This window comes from Pleurodeles waltl, chromosome 8, assembly GCF_031143425.1.
Source record: "Pleurodeles waltl isolate 20211129_DDA chromosome 8, aPleWal1.hap1.20221129, whole genome shotgun sequence".
Taxonomy (NCBI): domain Eukaryota; kingdom Metazoa; phylum Chordata; class Amphibia; order Caudata; family Salamandridae; genus Pleurodeles; species Pleurodeles waltl.
In genome coordinates this window covers 690,532,558-690,551,658 of record NC_090447.1, presented here as the reverse complement: position 1 = coordinate 690,551,658, position 19,101 = coordinate 690,532,558, and the positions used below count along the sequence as shown (strand labels likewise).

Genomic DNA, 19,101 nt, shown 5'->3' with positions numbered 1-19,101 from the left:
AACAGAGAAGAACAGAGAAGAACACAGAAGAACACAGAAGAACCGAGAAGAAGAACACAGAAGCACCGAGAAGAACAGAGAAGAAGAACACAGAAGACCGGAAGAACACAGAAGAACAGAAGGGAAGAACAGAAGAACAGAAGAGAAGAACAGAAGAAGATTGCAGAGGGGGAGCGAGGAGGAAGAGACAGAGAGGAGGAAAAGAAGCAGGAGCAGGAGAGAAGGTGAGTGGCGCGGGGCAGGGCGAGGGGCTGGGAGGAGGGGGGTACTTACAGTTAGGTGGGTCTCAGGAACACAGGAACTCGGGAACTTGGAGGAGCTGCAGCGGCAGGGGGAGCGACCTACCCTTGGGTCAAGGGTCGCTACCACTGTCGCGCAGCGGCCGCCATAAGAGGTAGGAGGGGGGGGGAGGGGTCAGCTGGGGGCGAATGGGAGCTGGGGGGCGGGGGCGTGCAGGAGGTCGCGGCGGGAAAGCGCGAGGGAGGGGGGGGACAGGTAGAGTGAGAGGAGCTGGGGGAGGGGGTTTAGGGTGGAGGGGGGTGAGTGTTAGGAGGTTTGGAGATTAGGGAGAGAGATAGGAGTAGGGTTGTGAAGATAGGGGAGGGGGGGTTGTAGAGGTGGGTGAGGGAGAGAGGTAGAGTGAGAGGATAGGGAGATAGGTAGTAGAGGGGGTGGCGGGAGGGGGGGAGAGATAGAGAAATAGATAGAGAAAATAGATAGAGAAGTCGATAGATAGGGAAATAGATAGATAGACAGATAGGTAGGTAGGAGGAGGTGGAGAGTGGGGGAGTTAGATAGTGAGATAGGGAGCTAGAGAGATAGGAAGATAGGAGGAGTGAGGGAGGTAGATAGCGAACGGGTTAGCTAGGGGTGAGAGAGGGGGAGGCGAGTGAGGGAGGGGGATGAGGAAGGAGCAGGAGGGCAGGCTCGGGGGAAGAAGACGGAGGAGGTAGAAGAGCCGAAGACAGGAGAACAGAAGACAGAAGAACAGAAGACCGGAAGACCGGAAGACAGAAGAACAGAAGAACAGAAGAACAGAAGACAGAAGCACAGAAGATCGGAAGAGCAGAAGAACAGAGAAGAACAGAGAAGAACAGAGAAGAACAGAGAAGAACCGAGAAGAAGAACACAGAAGCACCGAGAAGAACAGAGAAGAAGAACACAGAAGACCGGAAGAACACAGAAGAACAGAAGGGAAGAACAGAAGAACAGAAGAGAAGAACAGAAGAACACAGAAGAAGATTGCAGAGGGGGAGCGAGGAGGAAGAGACAGAGAGGAGGAAAAGAAGCAGGAGCAGGAGAGAAGGTGAGTGGCGCAGGGCAGGGCGAGGGGCTGGGAGGAGGGGGGTACTTACAGTTAGGTGGGTCTCAGGAACACAGGAACTCGGGAACTTGGAGGAGCTGCAGCGGCAGGGGGAGCGACCTACCCTTGGCTGCTTACCCGCGAGGGTCTCAAGGCGCTGGGGAGGGGGGGGTGCTACTGGTCGAAGAGCCAGGTCTTGAGGAGTCTTCTGAAGGCCAGCAGGTCCTGGGTCTGTCGTAGGATGGTGGGGAGAGTGTTCCAGGTCTTGGCGGCGAGGTAGGAGAAGGATCTGCCACCGCCGGTGGTTTTTTGGATGCGGGGGACTGTGGCGAGGGCGAGGTTGGCTGAGCGGAGGCTTTGGGTGGGGGTGTGGAAGCTGAGTCGGTTGTTGAGGTAGGTGGGTCCGGTGTTGTGCAGTGCTTTGTGTGCGTGGATCTAGAGCTTGAAGGTGATCCTTTTGTTGACAGGGAGCCAGTGCAGGCCTCTCAGGTGGAGTGTGATGTGCCTGCGGCGGGGGACATCGAGGATGAGTCGGGCCGAGGCGTTCTGGATGCATTGGAGTCGTCTCTGAGTAGAGGGCGTTCCCATAGTCGAGTCTGTTGGTGATGAGGGCCTGGGTAACGTTTTTTCTCGTGTCGAGGGGGATCCATTTGAAGATCCTGCAGAGCATACGGAGGGTGTTGAAGCAGGACGCGGAGACGGCGTTGACTTGCCTGGTCATGGAGAGAGTGGAGTCGAGGATGACCCCCCAGGTTGCGTGCGTGGTCCGTGGGTTCCGGGGCTGTGCCTAGTGACGTGGGCCACCAAGAGTCGTCCTAGGCTGATGGGGTGGGTCTGAGAATGAGGACCTCCGTCTTGTCTGAGTTCAGCTTCAGTCTGCTGTCCTTCATCCAGTCGGCTACGGCCTTCATTCCTCGGTGGAGGTTAGCTTTGGCGGTGTGGGGATCTTCGGTGAGGGATATGATCAACTGGGTGTCGTCGGCGTAGGAGATGATGTTGAGGTTGTGTTGTCGTGCGACGTGGGCGAGGGGGGCCATGTAGATATTGAACAGTGACGGGCTGAGGGAGGATCCCTGTGGGACGCCGCAGATGATCCCGGTGGTTTTGGAGCGGAAGGGTGGGAGGCGGACGCTCTGCGTTCTGCCGGAGAGGAAGGATGTGGTCCAGGCCAGGGCCTTCTCTTGGATACCGGCGTCATGGAGGTGTGCGGATAGGGTGCGGTGGCAGACCGTGTCAAAGGCTGCTGATAGGTCCAGGAGAATGAGGGCGGCTGTTTCTCCTTTATCCATCAGGGTCCGGATTTCGTCAGTGGCGGCGATGAGGGCGGTCTTGGTGCTGTGGTTACTGCGAAAACCGGATTGGGAAGGGTCCAGGATGTTGTTGACTTCGAGGTAGCGGGTCAGCTGTTTGTTGACAATCTTCTCGGTCACTTTTGCCGGGAAAGGGAGCAGGGAGATGGGCCGGAAGTTCTTGAGGTCCTTGGGGTCCGCCTTGGGCTTCTTCAGAAGGGCGTTGATCTCGGCGTGCTTCCAGCTTTCTGGGAAGGTTGCTGTCTCGAAGGAACAGTTGATTGTTTTCCGGAGGTGGGGCGCGATGGCTGCGCTGGCTTTGTTGAAGACGTGGTGAGGGCAGGGGTCCGATGGGGATCCGGAGGGGATGGAGTTCATGGTTTTGATGGTGTCTTCATCGCTGACGCTGGACCAGACGGTCAGGCGACTGGTGCGAGTGGTAGTCGCAGGGGTGGTGGACTCGGTGGTGGGTGCGTGGGGTCGGGGTTGAAGCTGTCATGGATGTCAGTGATCTTGCGGTGGAAGAAGGTGGCCAGGGAGTCGCACAGGTCTTGAGATGGCGGGATGTCGTTGGTGATGGAGCTGGGGTTGGAGAGTTCTTTCACGATGCTGAAGAGCTCTTCGGTGTTGTGTGCGTTGTTGTATAGGCGGTCCTTGAAGGCCGTCTTCTAAGCGGTCCTGATGAGTTGGTGATGTCTGCGGGTGGCGCTCTTGAGGGCTGTGTGGTTGTCTGGTGTTCGGTCGTGGAGCCATTTCTTCTCCAGCTTCCGACAGGTGTGCTTTGAGATCCGGAGGTCCTCGGTGAACCAGGCGGCTTTCTTGTTGGTGTGGTTGGTTGTAGAGGTCTTGAGAGGGGCGAGGGTGTTGGCGCAGTCGTTGATCCACTGTGTGAGGTTGGTTGCGGCGGTGTCTGGGTCGGTGGGGTCGGTGGGTGGTCTCAGGGTGAGGGCGGTAATCAGTTGGTCCTCAGTGACCTTGCCCCAGCAGTGGCGTGGTAGCTGTTGGGTGCGGTGGTGTGTGGTGGGTTTTCTGAAGGTGAAGTGGACGCATCTGTGGTCGGTCCAGTGTGGTTCGGTGGTGTGGTTGAAGGAGACGTGGGGGCTTGTGGAGAAGATGGGGTCGAGCGTGTGTCCAGCGGCGTGAGTGGGTGTCGTTACGAGCTGTTTGAGTCCGAGGTTGGCGAGGTGGTCGATCAGGGCGGTGGAGTTGGCATTGTTGTTGTTCTCGAGGTGGAAGTTCAGGTCCCCGAGGAGGATGTAGTCCGTGGAAGCGAGGGCGTGGGTGCTGATGAGGTCGGCGATGGTGTCACTGAACTGTGGGCGGGGTCCGGGAGGTCTGTAGATGAGAGTTCCTCTGAGGGTGGTGTTGGGGTCGGTGTGGATCTGGAAGTGCATGTGCTCGGCGGTGGTGAGGGTGTCATCGGTGTTCGTTGAGATTTTGATGGAGTCTTTGTGGATGATGGCGATTCCTCCTCCCACTCCGTTGGTGCGGTCTCTGCGGGAGATCTTGCAGCCCTGTGGGATGGCTATGGCGATGTCTGGTGCTGAGGTGGCGTTCAGCCAGGTCTCCGTCAGGAAGGCGACGTCGGGGCGGTGGAGTCTAGGAGGTCCCAAAGTTCGATGGCGTGCTTGCGAGCGGAGCGGGTGTTGAGGAGGATGCAGCGGAGGTCGTTGGGTTCTCTGGCTGGTGGTGTGGAGGGTTGGATGCTGGTGAATCTGCAGTTCCGGCAGATGAAAGGCCCCTGGGTGCGTTTCGGGGTGGCCCGGTAGCAGGGGTGGTCTCGTCTGGTGTTGAGTGCGTGGAGGGTGCTTGCGTCGTAGTGCAGTCTGGCGTTGCGGGGGGTGCGGGTTCCAGGGGTTCTGGTGCTGGGTGTGGTCCAGGCACGGACCGGCGCAGACGGGCTTGCCTTAGGCGCGACTTTGGCGCACCAGCGGCGCGCCCGTTGCGCACGTCCGCTTTGCGGCCTCCATATGAGGGCAGAGGGAGGGAGGAACAGCTGGGAGGTGGGAGCGGGGTGGCCAATGGGAGTGAAGGGGGCGTGGCAGCAGGGGCTCAGCGGCGAGGGAAAAAACCCGGGGGAAAAACGGCAGGAAAAGACGGCGGGAGAGGGACAACAGAGCACAGGGGTACAGAAAGCAAAACACAGGGGCACAGAATGAAAAAGTGAAGTGGCACAGAAGCCAAGCACATGGGTACAGAGAAAAGGGAGCGAGTAGTCAGCCGGCAAAAGCAGCAACGGAGGTTCAACCCACAGGTTGTATAGATGTGGAAGATGAGGTCCACAATAGTCATTCATGTAACACTCTCATGTTTTAATTCTTTGCTGAATTAGTATGTAATCCTCTTTTATGGTGCCTTTGTATCCATTAAACCCATATTGTTTTTTTCCATTAAGCGTTCAATACAGTTAATGCACAGCTATTTCAATGATTCCAATCATGCCACTATTGGGCAAATCTTTAGTTGTGTGTGTTTTCTAGAATTATCTCGATTGTATACATTTATTATAAATTGGTCCTTAAAATTGTTTTAATCGATATGCCTTTTCAGAAGCATTGATTCGCATGAATGAATGACATTGTTTGTATTTAACATTCAAAATTTTCTTTTAAATTCCAGAAACGGTGATCTCGGAATTATTCTTTTTTTACAAGTGTGTTGAAAATGATATCTCGGCTAATTTAAGGGTTTCTATGTTTTTGTGCATGCTGTATTTTAATTAAACACTAGTGAGTACTTTGCGATTTATCATTGATGGTTACAATATGTTTTCATAATGTACTGGTACACAGGACTGAAATTGTTTTGGGAACCAATATGCAATTTTCTTCGGAAGTTTCGCCACAGCTTTGTTGAGTTCCACAAGAACAACCCACGTATGCTAACATTGAAAAAGAAAAAAGAGCAGGTGCCAAACTAGATGTAGATATGAAATTACATTAAGGCACACCCCTTGACATAAATATGAGGCATGATTTTCTCTTTATTTGTAGTTCATATGTAAAACTGTGTTTATTTCACGTTAAATATCCAGGTATATAAGATTTATAGCCCTAATGAAGTCAATGGGATAAATCCCAAGAGACAAAACACATGTTGGCTGAATTGAGTTGAAGGACTGGAGTTTGAATTGCAATCTGGCTGTTACAAGATGATGGAACTTGATATTTAACGTGAAATAAACACTGGTTTTCATATGGACTACATATAAAGAGAAAATAATGCCTCATATTTATGTCAGAGCGTGTGCCGTAATGTAATTTTGCTTTTATTGACAGTCGTTGATTGTTAATGTTTTGGGGTTGAGGGTGGGCTCCCCCTTGAGCACCACCTTATAAGTGATTTGTTTCGGAATTATAATTATTGTCACTAAGGATTTTGTGATTTTGAGCTCCAGATTTCCCCTAAAACCACCCATTGTGTGATTTACTTTAGATGTAGAAATGGCAGCTGGATTTTGGCAGCCAGCCAAGCTACTACGCCAGCACTAGGGCAAAGAATACCGGTTTCTTAGCGAAATGTAGCCAGTACATTTTTGGTAAATTCGGGACTGACTGCTTCTCGTGCAACAACATAATTTTGCATTATTTCAGGAAAATGTCTTTACTGATGTAGTTTAATTTCATTTGAAAAAGTGATTACCAAGATATGCATTTTGATGGTATCTAGTAGTGATGCATCTGTTGCTATACATTAATGAAGAGCAGTGGTGGCTGCCACTGAACAGGGGTGGTGGGGCAGGACTCTGGGCATTTAAAAAAAAAACCTTACCTTTGAGAGGAGAAGCGTTTGTATCCCCTCCGTTCTCTTCCTCTTCCTGGCTGCACAGGCTCCCAGACAATTACAGCACTGTGTCATGATTGGACTGAGCAACCTGCTTCGCTACTCAGACTGGGAATAGGAGCCTGGGCATGTTCTCTACCCAGCTGTGCTATACAGCCGGGTAGAGAACATGCAAAGTGCGTATGTCTTTTTGGCCGGCACATACCCCACCTCCAGCCCCGCGCCGCTCTACAAGGACAAATAAAATTATAATAACGTAGTGTACATTATTATAATTTTATTTTTTCCTTATTGGGAAATCCAGCAGGACGGCACTCCTGCGCCTTAGCAGAGGAGCCACCCTGATGAAGAGACCTACAGGCCCATTGTACTAAGCCCTTTTGCAGGGTTTGTGACTAATTCTAATGATTTTTTTTTTTAATGTGCCTATACCATAAGGAGTCTTAGCACTATGGCCTGGGTATGGATCCTCCTACAGCTTGTTAATGAGCAAATAACCGCATTTTTAAAGCCTTCTTAAATTTAAGGAGATTTGGCTGAGATTTCTACTTTAAAGTAAGGTTACTCCAGAGTTTTGCAGTGAAGGCTATGAAACTTCTGCCGCACCAGGTAGCTCATTTAAATTTGGAGATCTTAACAGTTTTGGCAAAAGTGGAGTGATGAGATCTGGTGGGAGTGTAGCAGTAAAATCTCCTTTTAAGATATTCAGGACTGGCACTATGTAGGGCCTTATGTGCATTACAGAGAGCGTCAAAGGCAATACGTTTCTGGGTGGTTAGCCAGTGTGGTCTATGGAGGCCCTGGGATACTGACTGGAACTTTGGGATCCCAGTAGCATACGAGCTGCTGCATTCTGCAAGATTTGAAGTTTATCAGTCGTTCAAGTTACTAAAATCATTTTGGGAATCACAATAGCTTTTCTGAATTTCAAAACTGTTTGGCAATCCATTCCAAATCGAGGTTAGGATAGGTGTGAAAGGGCCAGCATGGATAAAATAATAACAAAAAAGGACTATGTTGCATCCAGCTCTAATGCACTTTTATTTAAAAAACAGAAAAAAGAAAAAAACATTAGCCTAGTTGCATCATAGCATTTTTAAAATTAGGTTTAGCCCCCCTGCAAAGCATATGCGATGCTGTACAGCACGGCTACAAAACATTGCCTAAGCCAATAGTTCTCATAGACAAGACCTTTTTACCTAGCCACTGGTTGTTGTGTAAATTGTAGTTAATTCAGTGGAAGTGTCCTTCTAGAAACTGATGAGAGATGAACACAAGGCTGTTCTGCTGTACTTTGTTGAGTTTGCAAAATGTTTTCTTATATTTGAGCAGTGCATTTTGCTCATACAGAAATGGTCGCTAAGTTGTTTTTTAAAATTAGTGTTACACTAGGGCAAGCAATATTAACTGCAGCTACCTGCTCATTTATTGAGTGTAAAGATGTAGCTCTCAAGATTGAAAGAGGTCCTTCCTTATATATATGCGCTGTAAGTTACACAGAAGAGACAGTCCAGTGGCAGCTCAGTGAACAACAATAGTGTATCCTTGTCATTTTATTGAAAGATTAATTGATCTGAGCTTGTGCACTGGAAGCTGGAGTTACACTGCCCATACACAATTACGGAGAAGTGAACATTTGATGGGGCCACGCGGCCCTGGGGACCACCACCTTCCTTGGGCGAGTAACACAATTAAAAGTAGGGAGGGTCTGCGCGGCCCACCTCCCCGGCCTACAGTCCTGGGGACCGCTACCTCCCCGCAGCCAGTCAGTGCAAATTAAAGGATGGGGGGCCCTCCTGGAACCATTAATGGCCCTGAGGAATCCCACCCAAGCAAGAGCAAACACTTACTCCGTTCCCAGCAAGCAGGAGCTGTAAAACTGCTCCCACTCACTGGGAGCGGAGTTTTCATCTGTTTCCCTGCCCTCCGTCATGCAGGCAGGGAAACAGATGATAGATCGCTCTTGCACGCAGGGAGCTGCATTTCTTGCAACTCCCTATGTGTGGGAGCGATGCCGGCTCCTGCAGGAGGCGGGGAGCCAGCTATGACCCTGAGGGCATTCAGGCACCCTCCGCGGTCCTCATCATTGCACCCTGGATGGGGTCAGGAAACCGAGGCACAAGTGGCCGGGTCCCAGGCGTGGGACCCCCGGAGCCAAAATCGGCCCAGCGCATGGTTGCATATTGGAATTAGATGAGAGGCTCATTGCATAGAATAATATCCCAATACCCCCATTACAGATTTTGCTGGTAAATTAAAGAACGCTTTTAGGGGAAACCACTTAATTGGACCTAATGCTAGCATACTGGTTTTCTCAAGTGTGTTTACTAATCTTCAGTTACATTATCACGTCATAGCATCCAATTTTACTGCTTAAAATTGTCTGATAATCTAGATATTGTTTAGTCTCTAAATCCAATATGTGTGTTTTTTCAATATGCACTTTTTGTGCTTCTGGTGAGGTTTTACACTTTTTAATTTTCTAAACTTGCACAGACTCGTGACTTTCTCACTGTATTGTAAGTATTTTTTTAATTTTAGATGGGTGTCTCTTCAACCCACTTTGGCCCTCGTTATGAGTTGGCTGCATTCAATTTTGAGGATAACGAAGCCCAGACTCTCTCCCATCTTGGTCGTTACTTGGTCACTAAATCCAGCCATTACAGAACGTCGTCCAGACCTGGGAAAATGGGTGCAAATCGGAATGCTTTGACTGGTCAGGGGAAGGGAGGGTTATTCAGAGTCAGGATGTGTCGATGACAACTTGGGTGAGGAGAAGCTGTGGGACATATTCTTGGCTCTCCCTGTCATGCTGGAAGCAGTGTATTTTGGCAACGTCCAGGCTGCACTGATGCTGGCAGCAGGGACGGTTCCTACAGTAGAGCACTAGGGTATTGCTCCATTGATATTTTGCACCCCAGGGCCCACATTACATGTGATCAATTAAAAGAAACACAACTATACACAGTTTGAAAATAATTTATCTTTTTCTTGTTCCTGCGGCAGTCACAGCGTGAGCATTTTCTATTTGTCTTTGAGGGGGTGGGGCTTCAGGCTTCCACTACATAGACTTCACATAGTCTGGCAGACAGTGCGGCACCTAGTGCGCATGCCATGCTGGATGGCTGCTTTTCTGTGGCCAGCCTGATGTGCACAAGAGACTTCTTTTCACCTGCACATTAGTTAACGGGCGTTGCTCAAAGCTGCAACCCCCATTCTCCCTAATCAGTGGTGAATTGGCCTGCTCATGCCAATTCTTGTGCTCCCTTCATGCTGTGTGACAGCAAGGGAGCAGCGTCTGGACTAGTTGAGATGCTGTTGCTAAGCCTAGTCTAGGCCTCTGGTGCCGTTCGTGCACATGGCCCTGAGGTGGTGGGAGGCTCTGCCTGCCAACAGAGCATGACCAACCACTGTAATGGCATACTGTGAAACCATGCAGTGAATGGTCATTTCTGGCATTGCTGGGCAGGGCTGCTCAGAGATCGATAGGTAGACCACACCTGTGATCGCACCTGACCTCGTGCTGTGGGCTGTGGCTGGCCTATAGTCGAGTTGCATATTTCCTGTCCTCCTGACTCTGAGCCTCATTATCATGACGAAGATCCTGATCTCCTTTCTTTGGGAAGTTTGTGGAGTCGAGTGGACAGTGGGCCCATCTACTGGGCATGACCACACGTTCAGCCAGCCACTCTTACGCGGATGCAAACGTAAGTGATGTGTGTATCCACATGTGCACAAGTGTGGGTTTCTGTGCATGCCGGGGGATGTTTTTTATTTATGGTAATTCTAAGGTTGGTGTGGTTGGGTTGGCAGTGAACAAGTTTTTGCAAATCTTTTGTTTAGGCCTGATGATTATCATCATAGACCATGTCTTGGTGTGTAGGTGGGTTTGCCTACTGGCAGTGATTGAAAGTAGTCATAGCTAGAGAGTTATGCCTATTAGTTGTTTATGCCCTCTACAGTGTTGATTTCCAGTGCAGCTGTGCAAGGTCTCTGGCTGTTCTAATGTGCTTTACTTGGTCTGGGACGGGCATGCATGTATGTTGACTTATGATATGTTGACTCTAGTGTTTGACTTAAGCAAAAGTGAATCCTAGCTCAAACCTGCTCTTTTCAGTGGATGGATGCCTCTAACATATAAAGTTAAACTGCTGGTGATAAAGTTGCAGCACTTCACTAACCACTTTGAGAAGACCTTCTTGGGCACAAATCGCAGGCAAGCAGGTCATGAATTTTTTTCAAAAGCTGTTCTGGCCTACCCTTAGCAATGTGGAGTGGCTGTGAGAAATCAGTCAGAATGTAGGCTGAATGCACAGCCCTGTTCTGAATGGTTGAAGAGTGGGTAACCAGATTGTCAAAAAAGAGCAGTAGGGTGATTGACCAACCTTTTCAGTTGATCTATGTTTTAGGACCATTTTGATTAGCTGTTTGCAGCCATTCAAAATCTGTGTGGATAGCCCACACTTCCCTGGACAATGCTGTACGACAGGCAGTCCTGTTTTTTCTTTTTCACTTCACTTTCCAAACCCATTTTTGCATCGCAAGTGTACTAATAAAATCACAATAACTTGTATTTGCTCAGTAGATTTCAATTGTAAAGGTAGATCAGTAAATAAGGAAATCTGAGTGGTACTCAGCATTGTTATCTCAAAGTCTGTCATAATGTTCTATGGTTATACTAAATAAGCAGCTACCTGCATCATTATCATATGAAATCTCTTTATTGATGTCATAACTACACTTTCGCAATTGCCTTATTAACCTTCTTGATTTCTCAAATGTGGTTTAAAATACACCATTTGCCCACTCTTTTTTTTCTCCAAAATATTCTCCGGGGAAGAACCCCCTAAATTCCCCCTTATGACGGTCAGGCACTCTCTCAGCGACATTTCGCTTATCACAAACTTTTATGCAGCACCACTTTCAAATGCCACCAGCTGCAGCAGTCTGGCAGCCTCTCCACCTCTTAACCAATAACTTTATGGAGTGTTGATCCACACCTTCTAAACCAGGGCTGATGTTTCCAGACTTGCTAATTTCAGATCATTCATAGTTGCCCAGAGCCAGCATCTCATCCTCCACTCACCTCCTCCACAAGGCCACAGGTTTCCTGGCATACCACTAGGACTGTCAAATTACTTATCCCACAGGCACCTTTTCTCTCTTTGTGCATTCTATATAGCTTAAAATTCCACATAGAGTTCTGCACTGGGGAAACAGCCTCCTCTGAAAATGTACATTATTTTCTCCCCTAGGATGTTTGGGGGGTCAATGTTTTCCCCAGTGGCGAAAAATATGTTCCTATTCTCATAGCAGACCTTAGGAAATCTGGGGTTTGATCTGTTCCCCATTTAATCCTGGAAGAGTAGTTACACCTCACCTAATTTGGGGTAAGCCACCGCCCCTTTGCAGAGAGAGAAGAGGTTTGATCTAAGATTGGGAATGCCCCCAAACCTATGTCGTTTTCAGAGTGTTTCAAACTTCCAAGGAAAATCACTCTTTGGAATACCCAATTCTCACTTTTTGAGAGTTTCTACTGCTGATTATTCTGCATTCATGACTATGAAAACCACAGCGGTATTTACACTAAATCCTGTCAGGAACACATTGTGAATTCCTGCCAGATATGAAGAGTTGTTTTCAGTCATGAACTTAATAAATATGGCCAAAAAACCCTTTGTGAATGGGGCCTTCAAATTCCTATTTGGAACCTTGAAGCCTGTTTGGCCCATTTTTGTCTAGCAAGGTTGTGGAATTCCTATAGCCTATGGCCCAGGACATATTGTTTTGGGTCAAGGACAAGTTTTCATGTTTATGTCCTTGTGACAAGTAGGCCCAACCAACAACACAGACGCTATGGCTGCCAGTTTACTTTACCACATTATGCATCAGGGAAGGGCAGTGGCTGCAGTTGACAATTTGTGTCCATATTTTCATGCTGTTCAACCATGTATTTATGGTTCATTAACTCACAGCCTTTATTATTCGGATGAGCTCTCTAAGGAAATGTTGTAAGGTCAGGCTGCACTATTGACAGTTGTTCCAGTATAAATAAGTGTAAATATGTTTGCAAAGTTTAACAATATGAGTCTATATATAATGCTCCCAAAGTACTCTCTGATTAGATGCAAATACTTGCAGAAGCTTGAAAGCAAGATTGATGGTTATTTGCTTTCAAAATAAACTATTCACAAATAATTCCAATAGGAAAAATGTTTTGCTAAACTATGAATCTGTAGGTACAATTTCTATGAAAATAGTAAAATGTGTTGATGTATGCTAGTATTTCTCAAAAATATGCATAATGGAAAATCAGTGTAACCAGTTTCAACAAGATTTTGGAAACATGAAAATAAAAAGTAATTGCCAAAGCCAATAGGTCTGTCAATGGTGGTCAGCCTTCTGGTTTTGTAAATGTGTGTATTGTTTTGACATGGCTTTTGTAAAACTTTATTGTTGTGGGTCTAGCCCTCACCATTATAACAAATGTTCACAAAAAGCTAAAATATTTTTGGATCTCAAAAAGAACACATTGCCAAAGTAGTTCCTAGCTCTGAACAAAACTAATTTGTGTGCCAAAATGCTCCTTGTGAAAGAACAGAATACTAACACACTCAGTGAAACCAGATGATAGACAAAGAGAGAGAGAATTCTAATAAAAACACTGTTTTGGTCACCTCCAGGCATAATTAGGGGCCCAAGTATTAAAGAAAGGCACAAAAGTGAACCCATGGTATATGTCCCTGCATCAATGCACATTTGCAGCTTTCAGGAATTTACAGAATTAGGCCAGGAAATCGTACTCCTGGAAAATATTTATGAACTGCATTTTAGCACAAGCAAATATGTGTAGATTTGCTGATGTGAAAATCCATTGTGTTTACTAGTTCACTTTCCCTCCAGCTGCTTTTTTCCCCAACCCTGGTAAACGTTTTACGTGAGCTATTGTCTGGAGCAAATTTCCAACCTGTCTCAGTATGGTAGATGATTAAAGAAGAGCTGGTGTGAACCCCTAAAACATGCAAGTTAGTAGGTTTGCACAGACTCAAAAGGGGATTCCAACCCTGGAACTATTGTTTACCGGCACCTCCAGGCCCAGTATGTAGATCTGCAGAACAGTGGCAAAAAAGAGACTTGCTAATTTTTAATCTCTTCTATAGTAAGCTCTTATATAGGGAGATTGTTGCCATAATTTGTCACTGCAGTACATGCATCAAAGGGACAAGAGGATTTTTTTAAAGGACAAATAGATTTATAAATCAACCTGCCCCATGGGCAAGTAGATATTTAATAAAATTCCACACCCGTCTAGACAATACAAATAATAAATAATCCCTTAAAGGGTAGAACATACATGAGTGAAAACAAAATCGAATCTTAAAAAAATGTACACCTTCTTTTGTTTTCTTTGAAGCACTCCTCTTCGGTGGAGACACAAATCCAGCCCATCCCAAGCAGTTTGGGAGTATCGATCCTACGTGTAATGTAGCCGATGTGGTTAAAGGTAAGAAGGCATATGCCATACACTTTGTTTACATGTTTTTATGTATATATGTGGCATTTCTGTAGCGCATATTTAACCAAAAGGCAGCAAAGCAATTACAGGTTCAAGAACATGTATAAATTAGAGTAATATGAGAGGTAGGTAGTTTGTGAACTGTTAATGTGTTGTGATGTAGTGTTTTTTTTTAAAGAGGTGCATCTTTAACTCTTTCCTAAATTGGAGCAGTTTTGGACGGTCCTGATGGATATGGGAATGTTGTCCCATCCTGGGTGCACAGATGGAAAAGTCCTGCTGCCTTGTTTTTCCTTTTTTATGCTTCTTAGTCTGCAGTCTGATGATGTCCTGGCTGCTGGTGAGGCAAGAACCACCAGAGATGATGACCTTGTCTGCAAGATATGTGGGGTCCTGGTTGTCATGGTTTTATAAATGATGCAGTTTGTTTTGAAGTTGGTGTGGCCCGCAAGGGAGAGTCAGTGGATGGGGGAAACAAGATCTTATTTTCTCAGGCCTTGGACGAGGCCTCCAATGGGGTGAAAAATGCTCTTAATGGGTGCCATTGTTGAGTCTGAGAGGGCATGAAGCTGAGCTTTACCATCGTCCAGATGCAAAAATGCAGGAGCTTAAACAGCAGTTTAAAGACACTTTTTGATAGAAACTGGTGTACTTTATTTAGAAAAGAGAGCTGGTAACAGGCTACCTTTGTTTTTGGCAGTGCATTCCATGAGGTTAATCCAGAGTGAATCCAAGCGTATTGCCATTCGGTGAAAGTTGGGGTTGGAAGTCGTCTAGGTTAATGTAATTGAACCAGGTTAGAACTGTTTATTGTTTGTTGTTATTGCTTTTCTTGTTTTTTTCTAGTTTTGTTTTTCTTTATCATCTTTGAGTCTTATTTTCTCAGCTATCTCTTGCGTCTGTGATTAACAATGAACTTAGTACAGACGTTCTTTTTATCTTTAATTGTGGATCTCACATTATCCAAGAAATCGAAGGTTTTGTTTTAGCGGCCACCATTAAAATCTTTCTGCATTAGGGTGCTTTTTTATGAATACCAGCATCTCACATAATAGGCACTATACATATACTGGATATGTCAGTTTTGACGTCGGAAATAAAGTTGGGTTGTGCTTTGGTCATGTCATGCTCAGTAGAAACACCTTTAGATCCACGATGGCCTACTCTTTCAAATATAAAACATAATGATTTACCGTTGCATTTTGAATGTCGTACACCTAATCTGACGGCTCAGTTATACTAAAGGACATAGGGAGAACACAGACCAAGGGTAGTCTGTTGTCGTCGCTGCCAGATCATCCTTCAGTTGAGTTACCGTGTAAATGGGCATTTTGGCAAACAAAAGGTATACAACAGCGTTCACAAGTTAGTCCTTCGGAATTTTGAACACATACATTATTGGAATCCTGTGAGGGCTGTAGTTTGTACACTGCCTTCAGTTATTAGAGAGAAGATGTTTTATAGCACCGAGTGACGTGGGCAAGCCCACTTAAATTCTTATGCAGGTTTTCGTTCTGGTATCTGTTGTTAGATTGCTTTGGAGATCTTAATGATGGGCTCCTGCCGGTCGTGAAGGCTTTCTAAAGAGCATCTCCAGAGAAGAGGGTCCTATTGGTTGCTCATTTCTTACATACTTCCACAATAGTGTGTGAATGTCAAGAGCCTCGTAAATCGGTTTTCCTACAAATCACTCCAAATCCCTATGGACCAAAACAAAATGTTACTTTATGGACAAAGCTGTACCTTCTTCTGTCTTGTAATTTTCACCTGCAGCTAATCTTAAATTGCATCAGGCAGAAAATGGAGGCGCACCTATGCATTACTGTTAACAAACCTACAGTTGGCTCAGAGACAAGGAAAACATATTTACAAACTAGACTAATAAACATGAATGCTACAGATGGAGAGCTCACGATTTACTGCTGAGAAGTTTGTAGTATTGTTATTATTCATCTCCTAACTCGCTGCAGACAGCAGGACAGCAGAGTAATTGCTCTTCGAGAGGTTAATTAAGAGTAATAATAAGCAGTGTGTGGCTCTTTTTTGTGTAAAGGCGTGCGTTATGTCCTAATTATTCAACCAACTGGAAGGAGTTCGTTCAACTTCTAGGGTTGGCAGATGGGCTTCTGAAAAGCAAAACTGTAGACTTGAGCTTGTTTGTTGGCTCAGACTTGGCAACACGGCCACTGAAAACATAAGCCAGCGATCGTGTCATCCTTGGCACCCAGACATCGTAAGATTTAGCAATTAAACTCAGATTTAAGTTTTCATTTCCGTGCGGTTCCCTGGCAACACCCGAACTCTTGCTTTTCTTTTGTTTCCCATTCCTTTCGAATCGGTGTGACCCGGTGGCAGTGTGATGGAACGATAATCATCCAATTCTTCCCTCATTCCCCCATGGGAGTTCCGTTTATTTTTGACTCTCATTTTATTGCTGAACCGTGACAAATACAACATGTTTTACTGTTTTATTTGGGTTGTTTTTTAGGGGTGGGAGGTTAAGTAGAATGAAGTGAGGGAGGTGGATGGTTCCATCTGTTTTCATAATCTGCCTCCAAACGTGTCACCGAATATATGTGGGCTGAGACGCATGAGTTCTCATTAGATTTGTGCCTGCAGGCACAACATTAGGCATCTTTTTGTTTCACTTGTCCTTATGACAAAAGCCTTACTGCTTACATAGTTTGATCACATTGCCTTGCAGGTCCAAGAACAGTGAGTTTTACTATGATAAATTGGATATAAACGCATCTCTAAATTGCAAAAAATATCACAACATGCATGCGCACAAAACTAGGTGGTTTTATTAGGCACACTGAGTTGTGATTTCTTATTACTCTGTTTTAAAAAAAATCTGATCTTTACACTAACGAGCTGTTAAGTGGAGATCGGAACACATGCAAAAGCTGATTGTCATACCCACTAATGTAATAAAGATAAATACACTCATAGAGTTGGCTGGAATCTCCTACTTTATTCTTATCCATTTGAAAAATCTGCTTTAGGCTGATTTGTATGTGCAAACTAATACACATTTAGCATCGTTTTGATGTATGACGGTACGGGATGAAACCCTGTAGAACGTGGGATGGGGTAATGGCATTCTCAAACACAACAGAATACTACCGTAACCGTTATTGATCTAAATGCTATTCCTATACCACGGGAGTACTAATGTGTGTTTTGTTTAACCGTTTTGTAGTGCAGTTTTTTTTTAATAGACACCAATGCAAAACACAGCAACTTGTATTTTGCAATTCAACAGGCACCGACTTTCTACTAATTAATGTTAAGTCGTATATACAATTAGAATTAAAGCATATTCATAGTTTTTGTGACCCAGCCCACCACCAGGAGAGTGAAACCATAATTCAAAGCCGTTTTGCAATATTAATCCTAAACAGGTGCATTGGTCCAGGCCCTCCTGCACTTATTTTGAGAATCCGGATCCTACACGTCGAGGCAGGCTGCGGGTTATTCAGAATGCCACTGCTCGGCTTCTTATGAGCATCCCGAGACAGCAGTTCGCCAAGAAGGCTCTGGTGGATCTTCATTGGCTCCCGGTTGAGCAGTGAGTGCAACTTAAGGCTTCATACATTATGCACAGCTCACTCTACAAAAAGGTCTTGTACTGCTTAGCCTTCCCACATCTTTCTGGTAGGCTCCTCAGATCTTCCTCAGCATATTTCCCGAATGTCCTAAGATAAGTAGGTCCTGATGGGGAGGCAGTTCATTCGCCTAATTAGCTCCTAAACTCTGGAATACTTTCCCTCTAGAGTTACTTCAGTTCAACCACAAACTTTATTTCCGTAAAGCCTTCAAAACTTGGTTGTTTAGGACCTAATCCCCTTCTGTGGTGACCTTGTATCTTGAGTTGTCTGTTAAAGCGTCCAGACGCCTTTGGGTAACCATGCTCTCTTCAAGAACTCTAGATTAGAATAGAATAGGCATTCACCTTGCCTCTCTCCTTCTAACTCTCTCACCTTGTTCTCTCACTTTTTGTGCATTTCCTCTTGCTCTTTGTGTCTTTTCCCTTGCTCTTTTGTGCCTTTTCTCTCGTTTTTTTTTAACCTCTTTCTTTGCTCTTTTGTGTCCTTTCTCACCCCATTTTGTGTCTTTTCTCACCCTCTTTTGTGCCTTTTCTCTCTTTCTGTGACATTTTGTTCCTTTTCTCTCACTAATTCTGGGACTTTTCTGTTCTGTTTCTCTCACACATGCGCTCCCCCTGAAGGCCACCCACCCAGAGCAGGGCTGGAAGGGGAATCGCTTCCCCTTCCACCCGACCTCCCCAGTGACGTCTGATGACGTCAGCACACAATCTGGATGAGGGGGCCAGCAGAGGCATCAAAGGAAAGGCTTTTCCTTTCCTTTCATATCTCTGCAAGCATTTCTGCGGCCCGACCACAATGCAATCGGGCAGCAGAAATGCCCACTAGACACCAGGGATTTTTTTTTTTATTTAGATGATTGTCAAGAGGGGAACGGCCCCTTTGGCAAGGGCCGCTCCCTAGGGGGGCAAATTATTTTTAGGCCATTTCTGCCCCTCGGGGGGCAGAAAACCCCTAGACACCAAGGATGATTTCTTTTTTTCTTTTGTATTTTTTTTTATATGTGGGGAGCGACCCCTTAGGAAAGCTTCTTACCCCGGGGGGCAAATTATTTTTAGGCCATTTCTGCCCCCCGCCCCCTCCCCCGGGGGTAGAACACCCCTAGACATCAGGGATCATTTTTTGTTTTGTTAAAAAAAAAAAATCTTTTTTATATGTGGGGAGCGACCCCTTAGGCAAGGGTTGCACCCCGGGGGCCAAATTATTTTTAGGCCATTTCTAACCCAAACCCCCAACCCCAGGGGCAGAAAACCCCTAGACACCAGGGATGATTTTTTTTTTTTTTTTTTATATGTGGGGAACGACCCCTTAGGAAAGGGTCTTTTCCTGGGGGCCAAATTATTTTTAGGCCATTTCTGCCCCCCGGGGGCCGAAAACCCCTAGACATCAGGGATCATTTTTTGTTTTGTTTAATTTTTTTATTTTTTATATGTGGGGAGCGACCCCTTAGGTAAGGGTCGCTCCCCGGGGGGCAAAATTATTTTTAAGCCATTTCTGGCCATACCCCACCCCAAATAAATGGGGCCAAAGTTGTTCTGCCCACAACTGGGCAGATAGGACAATTACCCCCGATCCTCACCTTCGGGAGGGCAGAAAGTCTAT

General features: G+C 46.1%; 1 protein-coding gene across 2 annotated transcripts in view; it reads left to right on the top strand.

Annotated features, from left to right (window-relative positions):
- PDK3 (pyruvate dehydrogenase kinase 3) overlaps positions 1 to 19,101 on the top strand; it is a 1,119,352-nt gene that overhangs the window by 570,910 nt on the left and 529,341 nt on the right. For both annotated transcript variants that reach the window (XM_069204815.1, XM_069204814.1), the window contains one exon: positions 13,790 to 13,879. In XM_069204815.1, coding sequence (XP_069060916.1) covers positions 13,790 to 13,879 — 90 coding nt within the window. The remainder of the gene's footprint in view (positions 1 to 13,789; positions 13,880 to 19,101) is intronic.